The sequence below is a fragment of the Gymnoscopelus microlampas genome (assembly GCF_963454915.1).
Source record: "Gymnoscopelus microlampas genome assembly, chromosome: 1".
Taxonomy (NCBI): domain Eukaryota; kingdom Metazoa; phylum Chordata; class Actinopteri; order Myctophiformes; family Myctophidae; genus Gymnoscopelus; species Gymnoscopelus microlampas.
This window is the reverse complement of record NC_139962.1, coordinates 25,579,124-25,596,189: the sequence shown is the minus strand read 5'-3', so window position 1 is coordinate 25,596,189 and position 17,066 is coordinate 25,579,124. Positions and strand designations below refer to the sequence as shown.

At 40.8% G+C, this 17,066-nt stretch overlaps 1 protein-coding gene across 2 annotated transcripts in view; it reads right to left on the bottom strand.

The window, feature by feature from the left end:
- The window catches only part of ano5b (anoctamin 5b), a 33,692-nt gene extending 18,663 nt beyond the window's left edge, over nt 1–15,029 (bottom strand). Inside the window, exons 1-2 of one of the 2 annotated variants that reach the window (XM_084069599.1) lie at nt 14,728–15,029; nt 58–122 (exon numbers count right to left, since the gene is read on the bottom strand). In XM_084069599.1, the coding sequence (XP_083925725.1) occupies nt 58–122; nt 14,728–14,806 (144 nt within the window). In that variant the 5' untranslated portion in view covers nt 14,807–15,029. The remainder of the gene's footprint in view (nt 1–57; nt 123–14,727) is intronic. The other variant, XM_084069600.1, reaches the window with a different exon arrangement.
- Nucleotides 15,030–17,066: the final 2,037 nt, after the last annotated feature.

Sequence of the window (17,066 nt, the reverse complement as noted above, 5' to 3'; positions counted from 1 at the left end):
AGGTGATCATCATATCAAGATGCATGGAGTAGAGTTAAATAAGATCATGACACCTACCTCTGTGTTCCCAGGCAGCGTCTCTCTGTCAGATAAGGAATTGAGACCATGGCCATTGTTTTCTTCTGCAACATAAACCAACAACAACACAAAAAAATAAATATGCTGTATTTTAATGTACTATGAATGTTCATCTAAAGATAGCAGCGTCAGAAGTCCACACCAAGACAAACATTGCAGTGAATGCAGACTCAAATTAGAAACAAAGCTGCCATACCATACACTAGATACCTCAGACACAACAGCCACTGCTTTTGGGTCAAGCTGTGCCTCCTAAATCATTTATGCCCCATGTGTGTCTATTGAAGCAGGAGGTCTCTTCTCTCTACAATTAAAATCATCATTCGCTGAATTGGTTTGTTACAAATGTCACACATGCAGTTATGTTATGATATAGGATACTTGGTAAATAAAAAATTTGGGTTTTCATACCAAAACACCTTATTTTAAGTAGATAGATTAACAGTAATGTAATAAATCCGAATACAATTGTAGTCTCAGGTCAGAGATCTCGCAGATTTATAGTAGGATAAGAAATAAACACCAGTATACTACTGCTAGTAATGATGAGGAAATGAGATATGCCTAATGTATATGGCTTGTAGTCAAACATAAGTGTGAATAAATGTTGTATGTAGCAGCTAGTACTTTTAGGGAAAAAGCATAACCCGAGTAGTAATTAAGTAATTATTCAAGTTATTAATTCAAGATTAATTATTATAATTAACCAAAACCAAAATATCATCCTGATAATAACAGTAAATCTCTGCAATAGCCAACTTAAGCCCTCTTAGGCAAGACTGAGATGACAGAGAGACCAGAACGAGTCCATTCTTTAGTCCTATAGCTCTAGTGGTGGGAATTAGAAGAACCAAAACAGTGCTATGATGCTCTGTTGGGAGAGTTGGGAAAGAGAATTAGCAAAGTGGGTGGCTTCTGTGAACATAATGCTTTGAACATGACTGGCTCCTGGTGCAGACAGAGTCAACAGAGAGGAGATTATGTATATATCCTATCCTTTAACCCTTTCCAGTTAACTGCCTACATTCCAAAAACGTGTTATACTGAACGTAGGCTATCCATTTTTAGCGGTGCCAACCGCTCTATATCTGACTTTGTCCGTGTGTCCGTGTGTCCGGACACCCGGACATTCTTATTGGCTGGGCTATAAACAAATATTGATGACAACATCAATACTGGGCTCATCAAAGGCACCGCTTCCTTTACACAGGGTATGATTTTTGGGGCGGTGTAGCTGCCCCCTAGCCTGGTAAACCCTCCCTCCGGAAATCTCATTTCCATTTGATTTCAGGAAGGAGTCTGGTCTGAAACGCCTTTCTCCAATAATCGCTCTGCTCGCCGAGCCGACGAGCCTATCAGCGTCGTCGCTCATTGTTCTGTGATTGACAGCGACAGTTGGCCAATCAGGTGGCGAGTTCGAGTGAGCCCGAATGAACCCGAGTGCAGCCTGAGAGCCGCCGACAAAAGACGAACGGCAGCCATTGTTGTTGTCCGAGTGCCGTCACTTCTTAGTTTCGTTCTTAAAACGGTCTCAAACTTCTTTTTTGAGGCACGGAATTTACTATTAACATATCGTTTGGATAGAATTTAGTTGTTTAACTTCATATATGTGGTCAATTAATCATGACAGAGCCTATTTAAAAATATACATTTAGAGAACCGGCAGGGGCGGGGAGTGACACGCATGTATCCCAATAAGGCAACCTATTTTCGGCATGGCCGTCCCAAAAGTCCCGTTGCGTCACATAGTCTGGAGCTCGTCAAAATGAACTGCTCATTGGCTGAAGGGGAAAAACGATCATTGGTTGAAGGGGTTGTCAGTCAACGGTATTACTCCCGCCCAACTCCAGCCCACAGCGATTATTGCAGAAAGGCGTTTCAGACCAGACTCCTTCCTGAAATCAAATGGAAATGAGATTTCCGGAGGGAGGGTTTACCAGGCTAGCCGCCCCCTATAAGTGAGTTTTGGACACCGACCAAAACATTTGTGTACCCCCTAACCCTTCCATTGTTAATGCAAATCGATACTTTTTTCATATCAGCCAATCACATTACAGCTAGTGTCATCACCACTAACTGTAATGTGACTGGCTGACTTTGCAAATTCAGGACTGTGATTGGCTAGCGAAACACATGACACATGTGCAGCCCTATGAATAGCAGTATGGACTTTAAAAAAAAGTATTCATCCTTTTTTTAAAGTGAGTCATGTTGTGATGACCACACACCGCCCACTTCACACTGGGTGTGATTTTTTTTACATGATTGCATCATGACTTCAACTCTAACTTTAACTGATTGTGTAATGCAAAAACTGCAATCTTCGCATTTCACAATATCCACTTCCCCCTTTTTTGCGTTTCCTTGGAGAAAAGTGGAAAAGAGATATCATTTCCAAATAAGGTATAAGAGTTGCATAGTCCATGGTGATCAGCAAGATTAAAATAAACCAAAAAAAAAAACGTTATGCATACAATGACAGCAGAGACAATGTGGGGGCATTTTCGCCTTCAAAAGATACAGAGAGAATGACACACAATACTATCAATCATTCAGGCACAGACAAAGACACAGATACAAATAGACACAGACACACAGACAGACCCATCACCCGCAGTTATACTGCACACACCTCCCTAATACCAAAACACACAGCATTCCAGCATCCATCCCTCCCTCCTCCTCCTCCCTCCCTCCCTGCCAGGCCAAGCCAGGCCAGGCCGGCGGGGGCCCTGGCAGTGGGAATGTGTTCATGTAGCACTAGCAGGGCTCTGCTCATCGCCCTCCCTTGTTGTGTCTGAATGCTGGGAACCAGCAACGCTTCCTGTGGGGGAGGCTGGAACAACGTGCACAGAGCGCTCAGTGAGGGGGAGGGGTCAAGGACCGGGCATGTTGCCGCTCCAGAAGACCTTGCTTTCACCATTACAGATGATATGCACTGCTTGGAAGGAAGCATGGATGACACCACCAGCCTCCTTCCAATAAAATCCTGTCATTAAACTCTGAGAGAATGGGGTTCCATTTGTACACTCTCAGAGCCATACACTCTTAACTGTGAATCGTTTAGTCTGCGGGGACCCCCTGGGGGTCCCCCGAACCCCACGCTGAGAACCACTGACACAGTACCTCCAGCCTACCCCCGAGACTAGCAGAGCTGCCTCTGATTAGACACGGCCGACATGAGGGCTTTGACAGAGTGCAAGGTGAGCCAATGAGAGCCTTTTTGGGACTGGTTGGTGTGTGTTACAACAGTAGCTCTTTGATAGGCCAAGAGGCTCACTGGAGAGGAATGCTCCTCTAATGAGCCTCACTAGCTGGCCGGGAGCAGCAGCAGAAGAAGACTCTATCAGTGAGGTCTGCAGAGGATATCTTCCACAGTGGGAGTTTCACACTGAGTCCGTGCAAATCCCTGGGTCCATGATGACAGATAAGGCTTCAACTGCTAGAATTCACTATTGTTGACTATTAGTCAACAAAAGCTGAAGGTAAAGGACCGCACTGTAATATCTTGAGTGTTATTTTAACTGTGAGAGTGTAAAAATGAACCCATGAGGATCCATTTTTACACTCTCAGTTAAAAGGACTTGCAGTGCACCTGCATTACTGTATTATATAACCTACAACCTCTTCCAACCCAACACACACATCACAGTGGCCTATTTAACTGATATTCTCAGTTGTGAACTTGCCTGGCTGTCATGAGACATTCATACGTTTCCATACACCATCAGTCCTTTGCGCCAGTAGCTATCAAGCTCCACATCCAAGCCTGACCCCCATATGTTCTGCTCTGTTCTTGGATTAATGACTCTCATTCACTCATGGCCTGCTGGGATGTTCACTACGGAACCATATCAGATGCCTGTTAAAGATAGCTGCTGTAATACTTTCATTGTTGACTGTATTTTACTCATTATATTCACTGTTGATAGACTACATATTATCAGTATACAGTGTCAGGTGTCTGCTGTCTGGGTATATTATACCTAGACAGCAGACACCTGACACTGTACATATATCAGTGTCATATCCACTGTTGATTGTCTGTATCCATGTGTCGGCCACAGCATGCATATATTTACTGGTGATAGAATGTATATTATACATAGATAGAATACAAATTATGTTAACTCAGTCAGACCAAGTACAGATGGCTAGGAATCAATTTAAAATCTTTTTTGTTTTTGTTTTGTTACCTGTGTCTCTATCTATCTATCTATCTATCTATCTAGCTAGCTATCTATCTATCTATCTACTGTATCTCTCTATCCATCTATTCATCCATCCATCCATCCATCCATCCATCCATCCATCCATCCATCTATCTATATGCTGCTCGCTTACTGTAAGGACTTGACAGCAAGCCCCAGTGAGCTCTGAATTAAACTTGACAGTCATGTCAAGCCCCCCCCAGCTAAAGAACCAAACACACCATGTCCTACAGTATCAGCTGCCTTTGAACACCGCTCTCACTAAAACACCAGTGACACAAATCTCACATTTCTCAATCTGAACTGACGCAGAGGCGATATTTCCATTATTCATCCCTCTATTATTAGACTGAAAAAGGGATGTGAAATGATTCGACTCTTCTCACGTGTTTACATGGCAGCATTAAATACCTTTATACATGCACTTTTAACCATTTTAACCCCAGCATCCATATTTCTTTTTGGAAACATTGGACAAAAATAGTCCATCTACAAGTTCACAATGTGTCGCAACGTGTTGTTTCGGTTATTAATGATTAAAACTCGAATATACAATTAGAATATATTACAGCTGCTGAGACATTGACATGCAGTGAATCCTTCACCCCTCAACCTTCACATAAATGTTTAAATGTGGGAAAAGGATGTGAACGTATACCCACCACACTACAACTTACATTCATTCCATGTCCGCTGATCAACCCATTTAGACCTGAGGCCGATTTTAAAAACGCCTTCTAAATCCTGACATTTGTTTTCTGAAAAACCATTTATTCAAAAATTACAAAAAGATTATGTTACTATATACTATACATAGCAACAAGATCCCCAAAACGGGTTCCCGGCTTGAAAGGTATAGTTACGCAATGGGGTTCCAGGTCTAAATGGGTTAACCTCCATAGCTGATCTACCTCTAAACACTAACACATAGACACACATACCAACGCACATACCTAACCCTAACCTTATGAAACTGCAATAAAATCAAATTGAAAGTGTGCCTGTTGCCAGACAGGCACACATCCTGTCTCAACACTTTCCTTTTGTGTCATTGATTGAACAGATAACTAAAAAACGCGTAGAGCGGGTGATGTCAATCAGAGACTGCTTTAAGCTGAATGCAAATGTTTTTTATGAAGACATTGCATCCAGAGGGCCTTAATGAAGATTTGTCTCTCTCTTGCTTTTTGTAAGGTCCTTATAACGGTGCCCCTTATTTGTATACAGGTATATTCACAAAAGACTGTGGCCTTTTCTATACTTCTAAAGTTATATTGTTGCAATGTATTCTTCTTGTAAGTTGTAAAGTTGTGTATACGACTTATAAATACGATTTTCTCTTCTTTAAGAGTGATGTGAAAACATTTTCTTTTTTTTTAGGACACCCAATCAGCTGGTTTGATGCCATTCATTTGTCCCAAATCTGGCCTATGTGAAGAACACACACATGCACACACATGCACACGCTCACTCACTCACTCACTCACTCTCTCACTCTCTCACTCTCTCTCTCTCTCTCTCTCTCTCTCTCTCTCTCTCTCTCTCTCTCTCTCTCTCTCTCTCTCTCTCTCTCTCTCTCTCTCTCTCTCACACACACACACACACACACACACACACACACACACACACACACACACACACACACACACACACACACACACACACACACACACACACACACACACACACACACACACACACACACACACACACAATAGTGAATGTACTTTCACTATTAGTGTCTGAATTAATGCATGATAGGACGTGACGACAAATGGACGTTCAGCCTTCATGAACGACATGTTATGATACAGTGAGCATTAGCTTACAGCATGGGGTCAATGAGTTCACCATAAGCATGTACACACTTCAAAGTAGCATAGAGTCAGAAACACCTTACATGCTAGAAGCAGAAGCACACTTGTTACTTGGATACGATTCTCTCACCGTGCAGACAACATACACCTGAAGAGGGATGAGCGGCGCTCTATTTTGAGCCACATTCTATGGATTACAGGACCGATATATTGGCCGGACCAATATATGGACCATTATTTGGTCATTATCTGTATCGGCAATTAGAAAAGTTTAAAAATATTTTCTATAGTAGCAGATCTACAAGCTCACAACGCGTCACATCATTTTAATAGAACTTGAGTGGTTAAATAAAATGACGTTCATGTTTGCTTGTTCAGTGTATAAAGATGCATGCAAGTTTACTTCACTTCATAAAGACAATTACCTTTGTATTTCTTCGTTTGCTTAGAAGTCAAATGTTCTCAAATATAAACTTCTAAAATCGACGTTTCTCAAATTGATTAGTAAAATGTTGCAATTTTCGCACATTATGCGAGTATGAGGGGATGAGAGGAGTGAAAGAGGACAACGTGAGGACAATGTGAGAGCGGACAGACAGGCGTCACATAAAGCCCTTGATCTGCCCGTACCTGAGTGCAGGTTAATCCTGAAAGCTGTGAGCACTGCAAGACCATCTTAATAGGAGGGAGAGAGAGAGAGAGAGAGAGAGAGAGAGAGAGAGAGAGAGAGAGAGAGAGAGAGAGAGAGAGAGAGAGAGAGAGAGGAACAGTGTGTTATCCACCCTGTAGGTAAAGAAGAGTGAACTTGTAATGTAACAAAAGAAAGTGAAGCCATGACACAATCTAATGAGAAGAATGCTCCTCTCTAGTGGGCCAACTCAAAAGGACAGAGGAAGGTGAAAACAAACACCTTTTAATCAGATTGTAGGCAACTCCGATTTGTTTCTCAAATCTGATCTTTAGGACTGAGTCACTGTCCACATTGTAATTTGTAAGTGATCGGATCAGATTTGTGTATTCAGATATTGTCGACCTAACTGCATTGGTTGCTGTGGTAACAACGTAACGACACAGGCATGAGTAAAGATTGTCCCTTCACCAATTGGCAAAACTGAGTCGATTGTCTTTGGGTCTAACGCAAAAGTCACCTTGGTAGTAGGTGACTTTTCAGCCAAGGAAGCAGTTAATACTTAGGCTGCATATTAGACAACAAACTATCTGGACAGAGTATGGCACTAAAAGGTATCTCTTTACTTTTATAAATAGAAGTGTTCTTGAAATTTTGGCAGGGGCTCTTGTACAAACTCATTTCGATTACACCTGCACATCCTGGTACACTAGCTAGCACCCCCAAGATCCTGCAAGGGGCAAGAGGCGTTCCCGTGCAAAAGTTGCTATCTTCGGACACCAGCCTTATCCCTAAAACACCTGCACTGAGGGATTGTTTTGATTACATACTATGACTATCAAATGTTGTGGTATGACTCATGTTTGTTTTTTACTTTTGTAACTTCCTTTTTTGCAAGATAACAATCTTGCAACTTCCTCTGAAAAATCAAGAAGCACCTAAAATGTATTTATACAATGATGTCATGAGTCCAGGGCAGGCCTATATACCTCCATCCTACCTTTTCCTTGTAACTCTCACATTCAAGATGAAAAAATAATAATTTAAACTTTATTGTCCATGTAGCAACTGAGTGAATGAAAATTGTCTTTTGTTAGGGGCTCCTGAATAACATAAAAACATACACTCATTAAAGACACAAAGAATTAGAACGCAACAATGAGGCTATATGAGAACGAGCAGCTGTGCAGAGCTGCATAAAAACTATGACGGTCTAATTGTCCTTAACTACCCACTTAAGCCGTTTAAAAAATAGCTAAAATAGCCCATCTACAAACTCACAACGTGTCACATCACGACGTATTGTTAGCTTGTGTTTGCTATTTTTAAACATTTTTAAAAAAAGACAAATTAAAAGTTTATAAAATGTTCACATATAAACACACGCCCCAAAATACGGACAGCAGCGGATATTGCAATGGGAGCATAGATTAAAATGTCAGCACAGACAGGCACTTATGGCCTACAGGCAGCTTTCTCTACACTGAGGCAGGAAAGCGTAGTGCTCAGTGTGATCTCTATTGCCATGCTTACCTCAATTCACTGCTGCTCTAAGCAGCAGTGAATTGCATGATTGTATTTAAAGTATTTTATAATAATCTGATTCATATTCAGGATTAACCTAGTAAACCCGGGGTTGGCTCTGTACTTGGTCTGCTCTTCTTGTCCCTCTACAGTCTACACCATATTCAGTTAGAGTTTGCTATTCATAATCGTCTCCTCGTCTCCGTTAATAACACAACTTTCCGAGGGTGAATGAGACCGATTGCATCCCAGATGTCCTTCTGATGGATTTTGAATGCCTGTCAATGTTTCTAGCGTTCATCAAATCGTTCTAAAAGTGATAAAAGGGATTTTCGGCTATAGTTGTCGTTACAGTTGAGGTTTGAACTCTATCCACTTCAGTTCAAACACTTTTTAGAACAACATATTTATAGCTATATTGTTAAAGTCTATTGAGGTGGGACCAAGTCACAGTTTTACCACCCACAAGTCACAGGTCAAGTAGGCCTACCATATAGCAAGTCTTAAGTCATGACCCAAGCTTCAAGTCCTTATCCTTGCCAACAGGGGAGAAAACTCTGCAGTAGGATGTCTCTGTCTGGAGTATGTTTACATGAGGTTGTATAGTTTAAGCCAGTGGTTCTCAAAGTGGGGTCCTTGAGGGGTTCCAGGGGGTCCCCAGCATAATTTGTTAACATAGTGTCAAATTCAGTTTAACCACATTAACCAACCCTATATAGATTGGCTATTTGAAAATAGCCGATCTACAAGCTCACAACATGCTGCGATGCGTTGAGAGCTTGTAGATCTGCTCATTAAAAAAAACAAAAACAAAAACACAAATCTTGAATGGGGGTCCCTGGAACAACATATTTGCAGGTGTGGGCAGTCTGGGCACGTGGCCAAATACATATTAATTTGGGATCCTTGACATGAACCTGTTTGAGAACCACTGGCTTAAGCTATTTGTCCAAGACAACAGCAACATCGAAACAGGTTACAATAACATGAATGAAACATGCTGCATATAGGGTTTCTAGCCACGGCTAATTTGTGACCCCAGGAAAACAAACTGTCTTTCTTATCACCAGGATGTACTGCACTAGCTATTTTTTACAATGTCCGGAAAGTTTAAACCAACACCACAACACTCATATAAGAAGTTATGTTCAGCAAAGATAGAATAGCTAGAGCTTTATCTTCTTAAAAACACCCTTCCAGTGTTCAACATAATGTCATTTTTAGTAGAGCATATAGTATTTCCCCCCAAAATGGTGACAACTACAACTGTTATAGGTACATCTTCCACAAACTGAAAACTGTTTTCTTCATTTCAATATGTGTCCATACAACCAAGTACAAACAAATAAGCTAACACAAAATTATTTATCCACAATGCAGTAGTGCTCTGCTATACTACAGTACATAGCATTTTGATCGAAAGCTAGGGTACATCATCATACTACAGTATGTATTTCAGTCTAGTGAAAATAATCTGGCATTATAAAACAAGGCTCTACAAGGTGAAGTCTGACAGGAGTCAGGACGGAGTCACATTCTGCATGCTTTCTCTGCCTCGTATCATGCTAGCATCAAAGTGAAGTGCAATTACTGGGTCAGTTTCCATAGCAACCCTTTAGCTCTCCCTATCTGAGAGTGGAGGATGACTTCACCCATTAGACCTCTAATCCTAGAATGAAATCACCTTAAATGGCAGCGCAGCCTTTTAATAGCATCTAATAATGCATGCCAAATACAGTAATGAATTATGAGGCTTGAAATTAATCAACACTAGTCTCAGACCAGTTAGTAATTACATAGTACTACTGTATTATAGAGTTAGTAGTACATGGACATTCAGAACTAGACAGTGTCAGATCCAATAAAAATGATTTAGTATAACCAAACAATGTTGAAAGCTATTAGGGAAAATGTACACGCTGTGGACAATACCAATTAAAGGCCACTCCTGACAGTATTATTCAATGAGGCGCCACATGATAATTATGACATTTATAAATCCAAGTGTGTATTTGGTTAAAAAGACAACATTAACTTCAATAGGCACAATTTAACAATCAAAATGAATCTATCGGTCAATGAATGGGCCACTGTTAACAAGGTAATTTAGTCCAAACAATAGCACTGATGTGCAGAAGGACCCCTTCCTGTTCTTTCTTTCTGTTCATTCTTTCTGGCTCCTACTGATGTGCCTGAAGGTCTGTGCTGATAAAACCCTTAACAAAGCCGTTGATGTGAGAACAGTCTATCAACCCTAAAGCTCACCATAGATAAATAGGCATATGTCCTTATTAACATCACTTACTAACTAGCATGAAAAAAATATCTGAGACCTACTGCACAAAGGGTAGAAGACCTTAGATTATGTTGTGTCAACTCACTTCACATCATTATAATGTTGATAAAATCTTTCTTTTCAATTTCCTTTGAGGAAAGGGTGCCAAGTTTGTAAGATATCAGATAATCAGACCATGAATGGTGACAGCTAGAACTGTTGAAGGATTCTTAATGACTAGTTGTTAAAGATCCCTAAATATTCAGCACAACAATTGAATGATGTTGGAGATATATGTCAGGTATATTATCATAATACTTCAATTGCTTATTTGAGAAAAGAAAAAAGAAAGAAAAAACATTTATTTCAACAAAATAACAATAACAACAACAATAATAATAATCTGCCATAATCAGACTATGGATGTGGAAATATGGAAAGTAAGCCAAATATGTAGCCTGTACTTTGCTCATAATTTGTTTTTGCCAGGCCTCCATGTCAAATAAATGTGTTACAGAGGATTCAACCAGTGTTTAAAACGTATCTGTGATGCTCTGCTAATGCACAGCCTGAAGTTACTCTGCTGAATGGAAGCCTAAAATAGCTCATGTAGATGTGCTTTTACACCTTTTTTATTTATTTATTCACTTCAGGGCATCACACTGTAAATCTGTGAAACATTACAGAATAACAGATTATCTTTCCAGGCTAAAGAAAACAATATTGTTTCCAAAAAATATGCTTAACTGCCTTAGGAGGGATAAATGGTATGCAAGCTGAAATTTGATTAAACTGCAAACTTGTTTCTCTGCCAACAATTTTTCAGCTGCTGTGCATGGGAGACATAACTGGCCTTGGTGTAACACAATTTATATTTTGTGTTTAAAGACAGTTTGTGCAATATCTCTGAAAGTTACAACTTCGCAACTAAGGGGCATTTCACTTTAAACCACTTCTGGATTCATTTTAACGTCTACTCAGGCTTTTGCGTGCACCCCAGACCGTTTTTAAGTTGCTCTCGATTCAGTATTTAGGTATTTGATATTCCTTTAATCACACGCCCCCTTCCTATATAAACTCAGGAGCGCATTGAACTTCTGACCAATCACCACAATGTTCAGCTAGGGAGTTGTTCGGCTAGTTAGAAAATCTTGGGGGGTGCAAGAATCACCAAACTTCTTATGACGTCATTTTTTTCTTATTGACCTACCCTTGCTCAACAAAGTTTGGGCCCTATTGTTCACACCGCGCTATGCCTATGCACTATGTTGCACCTTGTATAATGCACAAGGCAGCTGCATTGCCCCTAAATGATATATTGTGGCCGCCTAACCCGTTAAACCAAAACACACTTGCCCGCTCGCCCCAGCTGCGGAACACTCGCCCCGCTTGGCGCTGAACGCTCGCCCCAAGCAAGGCCGACCACTTGGTCTGCTTGGTGAGAACAGACTACAGCCGCTAATATTAAGTTAGAAGTTGTTAGGCAAAAAACAGTTACAACGACGGAGGCACGTCGTCTTTGTAAAGTTCGGCACAGCGACTTGCTCACCTGACGACTCACTCGCGGGTGCCTCTCGTGGCTCAAGTCCGCTTCAGCCAACTCAGCACAGTTCGAGTTACTTCCCAATAGGGACCCCCCGGCCGTGTCGTTGGATTTGTGGGTCTGACCGCTCCGAGGTCGCCAGATTTTTGGGTCCGACCGTTCTGGGGTCGCCGGATTTTAATTGGGGCAAGTGTGTTTTGGGGCGAGCGCATAGCGCAAGACATAAAGACCTTCCTTTATGCCTTATCTGTTTGGTTGTTTACACCTGGATATGGAAATGCCAGACACACATTGCGCATGTATGCAAGATAATCCATCTGATTTGAGCCCAATGTTTCACTCACAATTTAGCTGCCATTTCAAAGACTTAATCGTTCATTAATCGCCCCTCGTGCAAAGCTTTATGCCCAAATAGCAGGTAGCGAGGTTCATGTTTTGTTGGAGTGTGCTGCAGGCTTAAGGCCTTCCACACCCCATCCACCCACCTGTCCTGGCAGTAACCCCCCCCCCCCCCCCCCCCACACACACACCTTCTGGGTAACCGGAAGGCTTGCCCCAAAATACATTCGCCCATTGTTTCAGCGGACCGCTCGCCCCCAGCGGTTCTTGTATTCTTGTATGTGTTTTACTGAGGTTACGGTTAGGAATAAGGTTAGGGTTAGGCATAGTTTTACTTAGGTTAAGATTAGGTATAAGGTTAGGTGTAGGCATAGTTTAACTGAGGTTACGTTTTGGAATACCTGGTGGCGACCGCTCCGAGGTCATCGGATTTGACCCAGGGCGAGTGTGTTTCGGGGCCAGTGTTCCTGTATTCCCCTTCTGCACCCCAGACCAAGATACTCAGGGTGACCCTGAGTATGGTCAAGAGTCAAGACCCTCCCCTGGTAGCTTCATGCCACAAACAAACATGCATAACCATGCTCCTGGACTCACACGCTTTCATCACCTAAACAATATATCATTACCACAGCCAAAACATTTTTACAATACATTTGCACCTTTCAAGCGGACAGCACCATTATGCCTTATACTTTGTCATATGACAAATAGCAAAAATTGCCAATTTACAACATGTCATGTTGTGAGCTATTTTTGCTGTTTTAGAAATGTTAAATTAAATTAAATAGCACATTGGATTAGGAATTTGATTATGACTGTCCTGCAGTGCAGACTGTTTTAATTTAAGGGGCCATAGACCAGGTAAAGGGTTTTAATTACATCACAAATACAATCATATTATGTACACATGGGCCTGCACTGCCTCCATTCTAGCGAAAGATTATATATCTAACTGCATTTTAGCTGAATGGTGATGACAATGATCTGCATCAGTGCACTGGGTAATAATACATTTTATTGCAAATTAAACTAACTACTTCCTCGGCTTGTAATTCTACTTTTTTTTTATTGATAGGGGCCGGGTATCACAATGGAGCCTTAAAGCCTAAACTAAATTTGCATGTCTGTATGCATCTCTGCCACAAAAGAGCTATAATAGCAGGCTGGTTTATTAACCATTAATGTGACCTACATTAGGCTGGTTATAGGGATCTTACACAGACCACAAGCTTCAAGGGAATTCACATGATGCTCAAACAAACCTCAAATGAAAGGATTGGAGATAAGATTAGTCCTTGGTGCTCTTTGATTTGATACACAAGCATAATGAAATCAAATGATATGTACTCCTTTGTTTGCATGTGTTGAATATCAAACAGCCATGGGATTATCCAGGAATTTGAAGTAATGTTGCATTATTGTCCTCTTCCTGGTAAACATAGGCACATGTTTAGCCTAATTATTCCAAACTTTTCAAGGCCAAAACTTTCCCAGTCAAAAATTGTGTTCCCTCGTGACGTCATCACACACAAAGTCGACAAGTTTTCTCTAAACATGGTCATTTAGGCTATAAATGATAGTAACAAATATATCTCTTAATTATCATATAGGCCTATAGGCATGCCACCGTTTCCCAAACAGTGGGTCGGGACCCATTTGTGAGTCGCGAACACAGTGTTATGGGTCACGAGTAAATATCCCTTCATGTTTTGTTTCCTACATTTTGTTTTTAATTATTATTATTTCAAAACATCAAAAAAACTTAAAAAAAAAACATGAATGAAAAACAAATTCAATGATTTTCCTAAAGAATTTCATGAATATATATATTTTTTAAATAAGATATTCCATAAATTCAAAAACAAATGTTTAAGAAATAGTGAAAAAAGCAGATCTACAAGCTCACGAAGCATCGCACCGCAATGCGCTGTGAGCTTGTAGATTGGCTTTTTTCAGTAGCTCGGGTCATTCTCTTTTGGGTCTCAAGCTAAAAAGTTTTGGGAACCATGGTTCACATGACGCTCGTCTGTCATCACAGTCGTGTTTTCAGGGCTAGGGAACCAATGCCATAGGCCCGACGTAAAATGCACGTTTAAATTCACGAGGGCATAATTGAAGTCCTTTGTGTAGTAGTGACTTAGCTACTCTTTGAGAAATGATACATGCAAATACGATCAGCGAAACAGCACTGAATCTTGACATCCCCCAGGTTGGCAAACGCGTCTACTGTACATTTATGAATTCAGAATCATCCAAATAATAACATAATAGCCTATAGACTAACGTTCCTGATGTATGAATCTTTAACCTACCTCCAGTCTGGAAAGAATCCTCTGCGCTCTTCATTTCGATTAAAGTTTCATCCTTCGATTTGACCGTTATTCGTTTCATATTAGCCGACTATCCTACTGTGTGTACAGTACAATGAGCTTCACCTTTCCAGGAGAGTGGGAACTGGAGGCAGGAGGAGGATGCAGTAGGCTACAGATCGAGTGTACGACTCACTCCACTGACAGCTGACACTGACAACTGATCTGAGGATTACGTATACCTAGTCAAATCGATGATTATGATATTCACTACATGCTAGATGCATCCATTTGTTTTACACATGTATCCGAGTCCCAACGGTCGAGACGTTACTCCAGACGGGAGGCTTAGACGATATAAAGGGGAGTGGCATAGGCTTAATTTTACGTCGGCTCACTCACTGTCGTCCATCCATGGTGCTGGTGCATGCATAGTGGACCCAATGGTGGAAAAAGTACTCACATTTTGTAGCTATTTAAGAAGTATCAATATATGTATCAATATACACCGAAATACTCTGTTACAAGTAAAAGTCTGGAATTCAACATTTACTTGAGTAAAAGTCCAAAAGTATTGGCATTAAAAATGGACTTAATTAAAGTACCAAAAGTAAAAGTAGGTGGGGTATATTGAAATAAGCATATAGTCTAGAAATACTTGAGATGAACACACATAAGGACTCACATGGCCTGATTTGAACCACACAAAGCACAGATCTAGAGACACACATCCCCCGCAGGATGCTACACACTGGATGCTCCTATGGTTAATGAGTAACAGTCATTTAAACAGCACATGGTCCTTGTACTTACATACATCCATACATAATATCATATACCATTATACACTAATATGTCCAGTACCCATATTGTGATGCATTCACATTACAATATAACTATGCATAGACATAGTCCATTGATTACTGTGGTCAGCCTTACTAGTTTGCCTAGTAAGACATTCCCGATTAGTTACAGAAACCCTAAACCCTTTCATAGGAGATAAGGGCCCATTCTCTTAGGAGGTCCAGATGTCCAGTATCCAGGGGACATCTGACCTTAGCTGACCACTATATTGTTTTAACCAACTCACACAATAGACTTACACACACACACCAAACTACTTAATTTAGCACATACACATTTACACACATAGTCTCAGCACTTGTAACACACACACCTACGTGCACACTGAAGTACATCCATACATGCCCATACACACACAGGACACACACATTTAGGCATCTGGATCAGAACACATACACCTTGTGCACAAGCCTATAGAAAACAGCATGCATGTACACACACACTGGGTATAAATATCCACTCTGAGTTGAGTTCTGTTTTCTTTCTTGCTGAAAGCTGCCATGTCCTGTCCTATGTAACCATGTAAGTAATTCTCTTCTCTCCTTAATAAAATCAACTGAGGAGAAGGAATGCCTGGACTCTTTCATTCTCCTTAAGCAAGGGCAAATAGTCCCACAGATTAATGCACTTTTACTACATAGGCCTAGTTATGCAAAATGTCCCATTTCACAGGTTTTCAAAATGTTTTAGTCTTTTGAAAATAGCAGATCTACAAGCTCACAATGTATGTGCGACGCCTTGAGTCGAAGTAAAAGTACTGAAAATAGGAAATACTCCAGCACAACTGCCTTTCACATCAACGTTTGACAACAAATCGTCTTAATGTTACATGAAAATCAAACGGTGTGGTTTTGATTGATTGATTGATGTACTTTATTTAGTAAGACATGAGAACAGTACATGACAGTACATAACAGTACATGGAAGTACAAATTCCCAATACAAGGTCTACTAAACTGGATAGCTCATTAAGCACTTAGCTTGTTTAAGATGAGATCCCCATGCACACAAATCATGATGACATATAAGAGACAGACAGATATACACACTACAGAATGTCATACAATAAGCTTACAGGTTACTGGTATGAAAAGTGAAAAATATGTACAAAAGAAGAAAGAGAGAGGGGGGGGGGTAGGGGGTGGGGTAGGTTAGGACTTGGACAGGGGCCATTTTTGAATTGCAGCCTCCTGAAGGTGTATCTTTAGGGCAGTTTTGAAAGTGAGTAGGGTTTTACACTCCTTTACTCCTTTTGGTAGGGCATTCCACATTTTTGATGAATAGCATGAGAATGGTGGGCCATTCATCTGTAATGTGTAGCCCAATGAATCCATTGCTTTGTGTAAAAGAGGGGGCTTCATACAGCAGTGTGAACTGTGAAATCAGCTGACTTCACACCAACGCTGTATAATCAATATGGCCCATCTAACCACACTTTGATCAAGTAAACCACGAGGAACGGCCAATGTGACTGCACT